The sequence below is a fragment of the Eutrigla gurnardus genome (assembly GCF_963514095.1).
Source record: "Eutrigla gurnardus genome assembly, chromosome: 4".
NCBI lineage: Eukaryota > Metazoa > Chordata > Actinopteri > Perciformes > Triglidae > Eutrigla > Eutrigla gurnardus.
Window position 1 is genome coordinate 18089781 of NC_139918.1, and position 13553 is coordinate 18103333.

At 46.3% G+C, this 13553-nt stretch overlaps 1 protein-coding gene across 2 annotated transcripts; it reads right to left on the reverse strand.

Annotated features, from left to right (window-relative positions):
* Window positions 1-410: 410 nt before the first annotated feature.
* On the reverse strand, window positions 411-7248 carry nr2f6a (nuclear receptor subfamily 2, group F, member 6a). Of its 2 annotated transcripts, none has more exons than XM_084008358.1 (6): window positions 6384-7248; window positions 5295-6064; window positions 4011-4105; window positions 2447-2781; window positions 2078-2324; window positions 411-1173 (listed from the first exon to the last, which is right to left on the reverse strand). In XM_084008358.1, the coding sequence occupies exons 2-6, from the start codon at window positions 5561-5563 to the stop codon at window positions 899-901; spliced, it is 1221 nt and encodes a 406-aa protein (XP_083864484.1). In that variant the 5' UTR covers window positions 5564-6064; window positions 6384-7248; the 3' UTR covers window positions 411-898. The 2 variants fall into 2 exon arrangements, with proteins under 2 accessions (XP_083864484.1, XP_083864485.1); XM_084008359.1 differs by having other exon boundaries at window positions 2447-2778; window positions 6384-7229.
* Window positions 7249-13553: the final 6305 nt, after the last annotated feature.

Below are 13553 nucleotides of genomic sequence, written 5' to 3' on the forward strand. Positions count from 1 at the left end.
ATTCTGATGTCTAGTGAGGTATTAGTCCACTCGTGGAACCGTGGATCTTCCAACTTCTGCAACAGTGAGCCCTGTGAATGGATTTAAATGCATTGTTCACACGATGGTCAGGCAAGTCACAAGAGTCCCCTTCCTCTTTCTCCCTCTGCCAAATCGCTCCATTTAAAAAGCATCTCTGAGGACGACGTGATAGACTTTGGTGATTTTTTTTTCCTTGGTTTTGTTTCCGTTCTGTTCCATTTCATCGGCTCCTTGGCGAGGCCTTTACTTCCTCTCATGTTTAGTTCAAGCCATTGTCATCACTGTGTGTGTTGTAATGTTATCGGTAATGTTGATGAAACGCCACTGCATCACAAATGGTGAGCCATGGGAAAATGAGCCGTGTGTGTGTGTGTGTGTGTGTGTGTGTGTGTGTGTGTGTGTGTGTGTGTGTGTGTGTGTGTGTGTGTGTGTTAGGAGGGGGATTGTTCTGCCGACTTTCAGCGGCGGGACAGTTTAGTCCTCTCGATGCGTTTGTAGCAGGGTGCTGCTGCCCTCTACATGTCACTGTGGCATCTTTAGTCACTATGGCATGTGGGTGGTGACATGACTGGCTGTGGCGGCCATATCAGAGCCCAGCATGAAAAGCTGCTCTCTGGCCTGAGACCTGGCACCAGAACGACTGGGCTGGCATCAAGACATATCCAGCCTGGCACCGGCTCCTCTCTACGCTGGAGGTCCGCGTGGAGACAGAGGGCTCGTTTCATGAGGGGGAATAGAGCGGTTACAGTACGGTACATATGACGGCCAGCTGGCACTGCAGTTTGACAACCTCACAGATGGATAGTGATGAGTCAGGAGGTTTCCTGTGGGTCCTTGTCGTCACTAGTCCCAGACGGAGACCTCGTCCGTAAGTGGGCTACTGTCCCGGGACATACGGCCAGCTGATCGAGCTTCCGGAGAGCTGCATGTCGCGGATCAGCGTCTCGATGGGGGTCTTTCCTACCAGGCGCATGAAAAAGAGCTGCGAGATGAGGCTGGCGGGAACGGCGCGCAGGGCGGGGAGGCGCAGGAGCAACCGTCCGAAGCGCTGAGGCTGACTCGGGTACTGCATCCTCTCGTACTCCGTCAGAGCCACCTGGGCCTTCTCCTGCAGAGACTCCACGTGGACTGGGTCTGTGAGACCACAAGCATCTGAGAGGGAGGGAGGGAGGAGGAAGCAGTTATTTAATAGTGTGGGCAGGTTATATAAAGAGTCGTGATAAGCCGAGAGGAAGGTTGACATCCCAGCAGATAATGTGATAAAATGCCCCTGAGGGGAACACATACAAAAGCAGTTCATGTCGATACTATAAAAGAACACACATTTAATACCTGTAAAGCCTGAGTGTAGCTTTGATGAAAACGCAGGATGTCATTTAGATTTAAAAAAAGATTTTGGATGAGGCATAAACACGTGGCAATGTATTTCAAGGCCGTTTAAAATAACCAGTGCTGCATGATGAGGAGTGACGGCACTAAATTATACAGCACGTAGTGCAATGTTGCATTTTCATTCATAAGCCAGGAGATGGTGCCATAGTAGGTAAATTCCCAGCTTACGGTTGCAAATGTACCTGCAGTTCCTCAGTATTTCAGTTGAGTTTCCACTTTTTCAGACTTCATTTTGTGCGTTTAATCCCTATTCGTGTGATTCATGTTAATTTCCTACATGTTATCTGTTTAAAGGGGTACACCAACTATTTTGCACAAAAAAAATCCATTTACAAGTCGTGCTTAGTGTTCTTACTCTTGCCTATGAAAACATTTCTTTATTGTCTTCTGTGGCTTTGCTGACACTTTATCAAGCCTGAAATAGTAACCCTGTAGATGTCATCAGGGTTATCTCTGCATAGGCTTGGAGACTACACATTTCTAACAGAAAACATTAGGGTTGCATTATGGGAAATGAAGGATCCAGTGTTTTGGAGTCGCTGGAGACTAAAAGTCTGCATCTAAGCCACTGCTGCACTCAGAACATTTATCCAGAATCCGTCTCTCTTCGAACATCTTTGTGGGAAACCCTCCCATTCAAAAGCTGCGTAGCAACAACAATCACCTGGCGAGAACAGCGCGATGGCCTTGAGACAGCTGTACTCGGCCGAGTCCACCTGCAGCCTGGTCAGCTTGTCCACCTGGTCCTGGAACACCCTCACCTGGTCCATGAAGGACACCACCCGCTCCGCGGACATGGGCGAGGAGTGGAAGCCGGCCGCGGCCAACAAGGGCGCCATGTGGAGCGGCAGGGCCGACTGGGCCGCGTTGAGGATGAACAGTTCGCTCCAGCTCAGCCTCAGCAGGGCCACCTGCACATTTGTTAGTGTTGTTAATCAGACTGACCGACTCCCTCACCATCCATTTTTAATGCTCACTCTAGTCATCGTTTATTTATGTTTTGATGTAGAGATTCCATCAGTCATCTACTAACCTGGTCTGACACGGGCAGCTCAGGGAAATAAGGAATGCTTCTGGCCCACTCCACGGTGCTGAAGAGTAGCCTGGCAGCCAGTTCACAGATGTTATCGATCCCCATCGCGTTGTCCGGACCGGCCTGCTGGTTGTACTGGTGTCCGAACCGACTGCTGGGGTACGGTTCAGCACGCAGCAGCTGGGAAATCAGCTCCGACACCGGCTGACCGCCGCCACTTCCCCCGTTGTTGTTGTTGTTGTAGAAGTCGCCGCCTCCAAGGCCGCTGGCGCCACCTATGGGCGTGATGGAGGGGCTGAGGCTTGGCTGAGGTGGGATGCGACCGCGTTGAACTGCTGTAGTTTGGTTGGGGTACAAAGGGGAGGACGGGAGGGGAGGGAGGGAAAAGAGAGGCAACGGAGAGGAGATGAAAGGAAGGGGATTTCAAGAAGAGCAGACAAAGAGAGGGGGGGAAAGGGTGAAGGACGAGGGGAGAAAACGGAGAGAACAAAAACTTAAAAATGGAGTTGAGCCAGCAATGTATGTTATTATCAACAGATGATTTTATTTTATATTTTAGTGTGAAAGTGAGGCTAGATGAAGGTCATCTATGGAAATAAAACAAAGACTCCATTCATTTTATACCTCTGAAATATTAATTCTGGGAGATAATTGCAGGTCGCCGCGGTAACCTTACTATACCCCGTTCTTCGTATGCACGCAGATTTATCCTGCGCTCGAAAACACCCTATGAGAAAAGCACATCAGCGAGGCAGCAGGGCAGACTACTGAATAGAGATCAGTTCATTTGGGGATGTGAATTCATGTGGTCAGCATCTGTCCTTCGGCTAGAATCCACTCCAGCTCCAGGAATGCTGACCCTGACTTCTGACCTCTTTTGTTGGAGGTGGTCAAGCAGAGGCGATCTCTCTGCAGGGAGCCATAACGCGTCCCATTAGCATGCTTTACGATCGGTGTGTACGGGACGCATCGCAGACCCTCCTTTTTCAAAAATCACAAGCGTTTGTTTCCGTGCATCTATCGGCGTTGACGTTGAAGGATGCTGCGCCACTTAAGGTGAAATCCCCGTATTGGATTCCGCCTGATCGAAGAAGACGAGGCAGAGGGTTACTGCAGCCTCAGCCAGAGGCTTAAGGCTCTGGGACACAGGTGTCTTAGCACCGTATCCCTCTCAGTCATTCTTACACAGGCACTAGATTAAGCCACTTAGTACATGGCGTTGAGCTGACACGCATGGCTTGCCTCGCCATGATAGGGCCAAGACAGCCATGTGGGCCATTTTCTCTGCACTATGGAGCCGAGAAGGCAATATAATGACAAAGGCAAATTTAAGTATGATTGAATTTTTTTTTTTTTATCTTCCAATTGCAGCTGATTGAATTAATGGGACAACTCCCTGAGGCGCTTTACTAAAGGAAATCTGAATTCATATTCATTTTTTTTTTTACATATAAATTCAAATGCAGTATTGGCAACAGTGGACATGTCCAATGACAATGTGTCCCACTGTGTCTCTAAGGGATCAAAATGGACGATGGGGTTATGGATCAGGGCAGACAGATACCTTCTTTGCGCATGCCAACGCGGAAACACTTCTTCAGTCGACAGTACTGGCACTGGTTCCTGTGATGCTGGTCAATCTGACACTCTCGGTTCGACCTGAGAAAATAAACAAATGGTTATGAGACTAGAGGCCATTGATTATTACCAGCTGAAATTGATCATTTTGCACAAATGCAGTGTCAGATTGTGAGATCTGCTTTCACATCAACAAGTGGCGTTCTGGTTTTACTCTCGTTTTCACAGCACTATCCCAACCCTAATGACAAACGTGAATCAAATCCTACTTTACTGCTCAGTAATGCAAGGTCTTCACTTCCGTTTTTAAAGTGCTCTAGAATATTAATATAGCATTACATTTACTGGAGGCTACTTCCCCATGCTCAGAAAGCAGATCGTTGTATCACCCAGTGTTACTTCATGTAACTTAGCTGTGTACTTATGCAACTTCAGTAAAGCTATCGATAAATCAATAACTAGATAGACAGAAAAAAAACTGTCTCTGATTAGCGGTTTATCGGTTCAGTCTTTTGTCAAGTACAACATGCCAGACATTCTCTGCATCTCATCGCCTTAAATGTGATGAGCCTTACTATTTTATATATCATAACAAAAGCAAACACTGTGAAGACATCTTTTTCAGCTCTGAGAAATTGTGATGGGTAATCTTGACACATTTATTATGTTTCGCCAATTAATTTAAAGAATAATAATTAGGAGATAATTGTTAGTTGCAGAACTATAACTGTATGTGATGAGTCATTAACGGTAATATGGGTCAAACAGTTATACAGCTTATCCCTCTATATAATTACTGACAACGGAAGTCTTTGTTTGTACCGATGTAGGGCTGCAATTAACAATAGTTCTGCCACAATTTTCTCAATTAATTAATTGTTAGCCTCAGAGCTGACGGTAAAGCATTCAATTTACTTGTTTTATCTGACCAAGAGTAGGCCTACAAGACATAATGATATTCAGTGTATTGTCACAAGGATAACAAGCAGACAATGAGCACATTTGAGGGGCTTGGACCAGAGAATGTGTGGTATTTTAGCTTTAAAAAAAACGTATTTAGAAAAAAAAATAGTTTCAGTTCTATTATAGGGACGTATTTAATATACATGTTTGCTGTTCACTGGTTTCTTCCCCACACTAAGACAGTGTGTTCTGTTCACAAAGTTACATTTCATTCATCCATGTGTCGCTCTAACGTGGGGTCAGTTGTAGCCTTCCAGTTGTCGTTTTTAATCAAACAAAACACAAATACCCACAATGCCCCTCTCACCTGCAAGTGTAGCTGAGGTTACGTCGCACGCTCCTCTTGAAGAAGCTTTTGCAGCCCTCGCACGTGAACACGCCGTAATGTTTCCCGCTGGACTTGTCCCCGCACACCACGCAGTCCACCACGCACGACTTGTCATCGTCTCCGGCCTCCATGTCGCTGCCTCCCGCCTGGGGCGAACCGTCCTCCTCCTCCCCCCTCAGGTAGCTCTTGTCGCCCAAGCCGTTGGTGCCCCCATTGGGATCTCCCCAGCCCCCACTCACCATGGCCATCGCTTGGTTACCGAACCACGGCGGAAGAAAACGGGACAGGCCGCCAAAGTCTGGCTGCTGTCAAGGTAACATAAATATATATAAATAAAAAGGAAAAAAGTCCAGAGTGTTTGTGCAGAGAACCACTACTTCCTGCTAGGCCTCATCTGGCCATCCAGTGTCTGTGTGTAACAGCAGAAGTGTGGGGATAAGTCGTCCGGCTAAACAGGCGGGTGTCAATGGGAAAGAAAATAGGCTACAGCATTGAGGAGGGTGTTTGGCAGAAAAAACAAGAGCGCTTCAGTCTCCTCCCACTCCACTATGACCTGGAAACAGTCTCAGCGTGGCAACTTTTTTTTCGTTTTGCATGCCTGCCGATTTCAATTCCCCCTGTCCTCTTCTCCGGCTCGTAGCCTCCCCGTGTGTGTGTGGTTCTCGGTCCTTTCCTCCTCCTTTTAGCCCGCTGTCCCCGTCGGAGAACGAGGCCGGCTCGGTGGCTCTCACGCTGCAGCCGGGGTGAACCTTTCACAGGAAACAATGAGTCAAACACCGAGTCCACATTCTCCCGTTTCAACGAGAGCAGCAATGACAGAAAAAATATATATATATATTGTGAGCGTGAGGCGAAAGCTCTCCCACACACAGCCAGCTCTGTCTCTGTAGCAACAGCAATGGCTGAACAAGGACCTCGGTGCAGCTCGCCTCAGCACATGCCTGGATCTCTGACCGCCGCTCTTAAAGCACCCCTTACATTTCGCTCACGCCACTTCTTCCTCACACAAGGCAGCTGTCTGCGCACAGATTCACCTCTAAATCCTTCTAGAAACGATGGCGAGCTTACCTCTTGCGTGAATGTGGTCACCGCCGACCCCCCCTCCGCTGGAAAATAAACCCTTCTCTCGCTCTAGATCTTCCCTCCAGCCGGCGAGGCTGAGAGCGCAGGCAGGGCTCTCCTATTCTGCTGTAATCCTCTCAGCAGCGGCAGCACTGTGACCCACAAAGAAGACATTCCTCATCACGCACAAACAGGCTGACGTCCGCACGACAGCGGCGGCGGCGGCGGCAGCATCCCCTTCCCCGTGGCGGCCGTGGGCTTTCTGCTTCTCCGAGGCGCCGCCGAGCTGCAGTGGACGGCGGACGAGGCGACGGGGACCGTCTGCTCTCGCCTCCGAAATACACAACACGAGTAGATCCTCCACACAAGGAAGTGACCGCTCTCTCTCTCTCTCCTCCCTGCTGCTTGTTGTGTAGCGCTCGGTGCTCGGCTGTGACGATATCCTCCGCGCTGCTTCCTTCCACAAAACAGGAAGAAGAAAAAATCCAAGAAAACAGGAGAGTGTCGGTCTGCTCAGCCCTCCATAGTTCCTGTGGTCGCTCTCAAGGCACTCATGCGGGCTTCTCTCCTCCAGCCTTTTGTCAGTGCTTGCCCACCAAGAACTAATGACTTGCGGCCTAGCCCTCAGTGCTGCTTTTCATCCTTGTGTGTGCGTGTGTGTGTGTGTGTGTGTGTGAAGCCTTTCCCTATGGCTCAGGCAAACAGGGGGTGGGGGTGGAAGGGTGCTGCTCTCCCTCTTCTTTCTCTCTCTCTCTCTCAGGCTTCAGAGTCCACAAATCAAATTATGATGGAAGAAAATGGCCACGGCTGGAGACGGGCTGGATTTCTCCTCTGCGTTTTTCTTTTTTTTTCTTTTTCTCCTCGCTCCTCTTTCGCCTTGTCTGTTTTCATCCAACCTATCTGTGTGTTGAGAGAGAGAGATCAAGCAAAGCGAGGGAGGGAAGGGGGGAGGAGAGAGAGAGAGAGAGTGTGTGTGTGTGCATAGGGGGAGGGGGCGGTCTATGCGTGTGTGTGTATATGTGTGTGTGCTCCCAGGGATTTGACACTGCTATTCAAGCCCTGCGGTTTCCATGGTGCTGGCTACCTTATATGGCCATTGGAGTCAAAGAGCAAAGAGAGTAGGCTGTGAGGGGCAGTATGCACACACACACACACACACACACACACACACACACACACACACACACACACAGGAAGGATGTGGAGGATCTCTCTCCTCAGAGATGCAGAGAGCATGACCCCGAGGCCTCAAAAACACTCTGACAATACCAGATTACCCCGAAGCCTTGCAGCAAATAAATGCAAGCTGAGCTCCTGCCTGACCCCCTTTTGTGTTTTTCAGAAAGCAGTCAAACGTTGACGGGGATCTTCGACGTTGCAATACACAATTAGAAGAAGCCCTCGCAAAGCAGCAGCAGCGAGGTGATCTTTATTTCTCAAAGGGAGGATCCGTCTTTTCCCATTTGAATAACACACTCTGATCTCGCATTATGCGTGAGCAGCCCGCTCGAGAGCGACTTATTGTGCCGGAGAAAAAGGTTACCGTCTTGTGGTCATCGCTCATTTGCCTGACGCCCTCTGTCTCGGCGCTTTGTGGCGCACACTGTGATTTGTGTTCGAGGTTGCCCCGAGAGGTCAAAGCGACTTTCACACCCCACCATGCTCTAAAAGCCCAGGGTCAAAATGCAGATAAAGGGGAGGGGAGGACGCACGGCAGCCCCGGATAAGAGCTTTAGGAGATAAGTGACAAATCTGCTTGTAAATGTGCAGCTGTTTGTGTGTGTGTGGGGGGTTTGCTGGTCGTAGATATGGCTAGATGAAAGTGTTCTCTGAGGGATTCACTATTATGCAACTTGTTGTCTTATCTAGAGAACGTTTAAAGGCATTCTTCCCCCCACACACAAACACTTTTTACGGCATTCCTAAATCTCAACCCGGCTTTGCCCCCTGGAGAACCGACTGTGTGTGTGGGACAGAGAAGCATTGTCCCGGCCATTGTGTGGCTAATGGGTCATCAGAGGGTTGTGTGTGTGTGTGAGAAAGAGAGTGTGTGTTAATTTGAATGAAAGTCCCTTTAATTTGGCTGCCGTGCCTGCTTATTGTCACTTCTTGTGTTGGAAGAAGATTAGGCCTGTCTAATAAAGGCCGCTTGTAAAAGTGTGTGTGTGTGTGTGTGTGTGTGTGTGTGTGTGTGTGTGTGTGTGTGTGTGTGTGTGTGTGTGTGTGTGTGTGTGTGTGTGCGCGTGTGTGTGTGAGGAGATGAGAGAACCACAGAGCTGTCAATGTATTTTTACTTGAGAGATGGTTCATTTGTGTAAAACTGTTCTATTTGATCATTTATAGGGTTGTATTTTAATAGTAGATGTCTTCTCAGTGTGTGTGTCTGTCACAGTCTGAGAGATACCACTGGGGGCTGCAGTGACGTGACCTTTGAACTCACAGTCAGGAAGGTGCTCGCTCCCAGAGAGAAATCCAGAAATGCAAAAGTTGCAAAACGAAGTCTGCCAACACAAAATATGTGCAGTACAACTGTGCTGCATAGCTAACACTAAAGCAGTGTAATAGTTACAATGACAACTTGTAGTTCAAAAACATGGTGGTGTAGTGGGTAGCACCGTGGCCTCACAGCGAGAGGGTCCCGGGTTTGATTCCCGGGTCGGGTTGCTTCTGCATGTTCTCCCCGTGGTTTTCGCCGGGTTCTCCAGCTTCCTCCCGCAGTCCAAAGACATGCAGGATGGGGATGCAGGAAAATTGATGACTCTAATTTGTCGTAGGTGTGAATGGTTGTCTGTCTCTCTATGTCGGATAGACTGTGATAGACTGGCGACCTGTCCAGGGTGTACCCTGCCTTCACCCAATGACGGCTAGAAAATGTAAAATATAAAGCTCACGCTCATATAAACATTCTTGCCTTTAATTTCAAAGAGCGAGAAGTAGTGCTGGTACTTCCGGTTCGAGAACGCTACCTTTGCATTTACATCGCTTACATCGCTTTCTTGTGTTTGGTATTAAGAGCGTGCAGTGAGACAGCGTGAGCAGGTCATCATCCGCCCACCCCGCCAATCATCAAAGCATTTACGGTGTCATCATCCCCCCCTGCTCTCTCCAGGCAGCGGACTTTACATTCTCAGTAACGTTGCAACGATTGGAAAAGGAATTCATTAGATTACTCATTACTGATAAAAATAATGCCTTTATACTCTAACGCCATTATTACCAACACTGGATAGAAGGCTATGAGGAATTTTATTTATTTTTTTTTACCTCAGTAAGCATGAGTTTATGGTCTCAACCGCTAGTTTCAAGTCTTCAATACAGCGTGATGTTCATTTGGTAGATTATGATTATTCCCATTTAGAGTCAAATAGACGATAAAGCAGGGTGTGTTTCAGGGCGGGGCAGCCTTGTGATTGACAGGTCGTTGTCCGGTCCAGGAGTTAGACTTAAAACTTACTCTAACCCGTTCACAGTGTGTTTTCAGTGAAAGTTAATTGTATCACCATTTTGGTAAACATGTCTTATTGTATTGAGGTTGTACCCTCTGGTTTTACTTCTGGTTGCAATAAACCAAGATGGTGAACTGAAGGCTTCCCTTCAGTGACTACATCCACTTCTTTTACACTGATTTAAACGTAACAGACATTTGGAAGGTTAATCTTTACCCCACTCTTTTATTTTTATAACCTTAATTAAGATAGGATTTATTTGCTCTTGTATATCTGTTAAACTAAATGTACACGATGAACTGGCAACTGAAGGCGTGTTTCAGCCTCCAGTCAACAACAAAGTAGTGAGAGAAACATCTCATACTGTCCTTTTAAAAAATCCTTACGTTGCCGCTTTGGCTTCTTTTACTGCAGCCGTTTTACGTCACTTCTATTTCTGGTTTCCAATAAACATTTTTCATAGATTTCAAATTTCTCCCATTTGACCATATATACATTTTTGCATCAGTTGATGTTTGAGATTGGAGTTTTCTAGAGACCAACGTCTCCGTTTCTTGGAAGAGTCCCCAGTTAAACCTTGTATAAAACCTTAATTGAATAAAGTTTATATTTTGTCTAATTGTGTGCATTTTTCAAAAACCTTCAGAAACCAGTTGCCCTCTCGATCGCATCTAGTTTTGTGTGCCTTCAAATCATGGGCTGTCTTTTAAAGGCGATGTTACAGGACGGTCGGGGTCATTAAACACGCCCTCTGGCGTCTCTGGGCAGGTCCAAACACAACTCACTTAGCTGTTGATTCAGTTAACATTTCAACCATTTAAGTTAACCTTTAAGGCCTGTTGCAGAGGGCCATCTCATAACAAATACGACCCCCCCGTGCGTCTAAAGTTAGGCCGGCCCTCTCCCGAGGCATCCCCCGGCAACCACAGTAATTCAATCTCAGGGTGTTGGTGTGTTAGTGTGCTCTCAAGCGCATCAGCATATGGATGGTAGGTCTCTACTTAAAGTCATCAGGCGGCGTTCTCGCGGGGGACGGCGTTTTTCACCACGCTCTGATGGCTGTCGAATGTTTAGACTTGCAGTGACGGCTTCACCCTGAGACCACGGTGACCTGTGACCTTTGAGGAATGGACAAACCTGGAAACAAAAACAGAGGCCTTTTGTGCGTGTCAAAGGGAAAACATCTGCTGGGCTGAGGACACAGAGAGACAAGGGAGGGGGGGATTAACTCTTAGGGATTCATCGTTTGCTCTTATCAGCCACCTCTGATGAGAGGTGGCTGATGGGAGCACGCATCCCCGCGACACAAATCCCCCCTTACTTTACCCATTAACGCTGTCGGCTGCCTCTTGGCTCAGCAGGATAAAATTATGACAAAAAAGAGGCAGATAAGTACGTCGGGACTCGGGAGGGAGAATTTCTTGATACGAACGCCGCGGTCTTTCTTATCACATCACCACAGGAGCCACTGGTCACAGCCAACCTTTCGTTTTCAAGATTGAATTTGAGCCTGAATAAATGATCTGAGAGGATTGCACATCACAGCGCCCGTCGAGAAAATCCATTTGAACAATTCTGGCTTTGATATCATCGCGCATTGTCATGATAAATGAATGTCTGGATTTTTTTTAACCCGGCGTCATTTTAAATTCTCGGATGGCATTGGCCACTCAGGAACAAGAAAGATAACAATAGAGAGCATTTACACGCTATCCCTCTCCACTTAATACAAACTTGGCACACGCAGCTATTTAGCGCCACATTGTTTATTTGTCTCTGCTCTGTCTGCTAGTTGACTCAGGTATTTACCACGTCCCCTCTGTGTCTCGGCAACAGAGAGCGCTTTCTTCAGGCTAGCCATCTGATACGGCACACGGCTGTGATGTGGGTAACCAGATCCCTCACAGTGAGTTACTAATTAGCCCAACATCTCTGGAGGGAAACCTCATGGTGTGATTCTACATGTCAAAAGACAAAACACAGGAATTGGATTATTTTCTATGAACGTAATAGTAGACATTTTGACATACAGATGAATAAATAAGCTCCCATATCTGTTATATATAACTCACATGAAGCTACAGCTTTAGCATCACATACAAAGTTTAGCTGTGTCCAAAGGTAAAAGAAAAAAAAGCGATACAACAGGAAGTTGCTGCACATGGTCAGTGGTTTTGATCTAAACCTAAGAGTATTTTTCAGAATGTCCATCTGAATTTAGATAAATAGAATTTTACTTTGCTGAGCATTTGTTTAGCCTGAAATATTGTTACCTAAGAAATAATAATAATTAAAAAAAAAAACAAGTCCGGTCACATTCTAGTTTACATTTTTCAAACTTGGAGGATTGTTGTTAGTTTAACAATTTAGCAGCAAAGATTGTATGTGAGACTCTGTCCATCAAATATTGAACATAAATGATCAGATCTAAACAGTAAAAGCCATGAATAAGTAAACATTTAACATGTTGTATACGGAGCATGGCTTTTTATAGCGTCCCCCATGTGCTACAGTATTTTCACTGCTTTACTTAAGCATCATTAATTTCTAAGATCTTCATTTCTATTCATTTATTCACAACGTTTATTGCTGAATGGAGCATTGAGGCAATCTTCAGCTGCAGGTATGTTGACCCCCCACTAGGCGGCAGTGTTCCATGACAATTAACACTGCTGTGTGTGTGTGGGTGTGTGCGCTTGTGTGTCTTGAAAATTGCATTGAGACTGTCCCTCTCCCTGTGCCATCAGTGAAAATGTTATATCATAACTCATTAACATTATTTTCAGTTCTTAAAGTACGATTGTCTCATTTTAAATAGTGTTGTAGTGAAGACCACCTCCACTGAGACCAAGACTAGAGTGTATTGAGGTCAAGACAAGACCACGACAGTGAGGGGTTGAAGCTAAGACCCAAACCTGTGTAGGGCGAGACCCGCAGTGAATAACAGACTAATTTTCCTTTGATTACTGGGAGCATAATAAATCAGACAATGCACAGACATTTTAGTGGCATCCCCTGATCAATTGTGGTCTTAACATGAAATACATATTATTCACATGAATTCAGAGGAATTTTTGTTAAACCCCGGCCATTTTTTTTCTCCTTTCTTGCTGCATGACGACACAAGCCTGAAGTGGACCGGTAATGTCGGGGACATCTTGTTCAACAAAGAGAGAGAGAGAGGATCTCAACAGACCTCTTGGGCCGTCAGGAAACCATCCCTGTAAACACTTCAGTTCGCTTTGTGTCTCCCAGAACATTTACGTTACTTAAAACGATGCCAACACAAAAGAGCTCCGCTCCCTCAACACATGACCCAGTAACAGTAACGGCACCCGTGATCTGCTGCCAAATTAGGCAGTTTCATGCACCTGGGCAGGTTTCCAAACTGTACTTGGGTGGTTTGGAAACATTAGGTTTGATAAGAAGTTGTTCACAAACAACTTCAGTCCTCGTCTCTTAAAATTATATTTAATATTGCAACAAAACATGCAAGTTGATACAATCTCAGTGCTGCCATGTTCTGAAGAAGCTACACTCGTTTGATCATTTTATTAATTTGCTAATATTAATGGAGGTGTTTCGTGACATGGTATAACTTGTCACTGTTTCTGGGTAAATGCCAGTTTCTCTTTATGTAAAATATCCTTTTAGAAATATGTATTTTTTCCTCTCAAATCATTCACAAATAATTTTTATTAGTAAGACAACACAAGAGGTACAGAGTTAA

Bases quoted from the DNA above. Each gene is read 5' to 3' on its own strand.
- nr2f6a (XM_084008358.1), bottom strand. From the start codon at position 5,563: ATGGCCATGGTGAGTGGGGGCTGGGGAGATCCCAATGGGGGCACCAAC. The intron at 2,325-2,446 runs GTTAGTAGATGA...ACAAATGTGCAG, and splicing joins AGCTGCCCGTGTCAGACCAG to GTGGCCCTGCTGAGGCTGAG. The intron at 1,174-2,077 runs GTGATTGTTGTT...CCTCCCTCTCAG, and splicing joins CATCGCGCTGTTCTCGCCAG to ATGCTTGTGGTCTCACAGAC.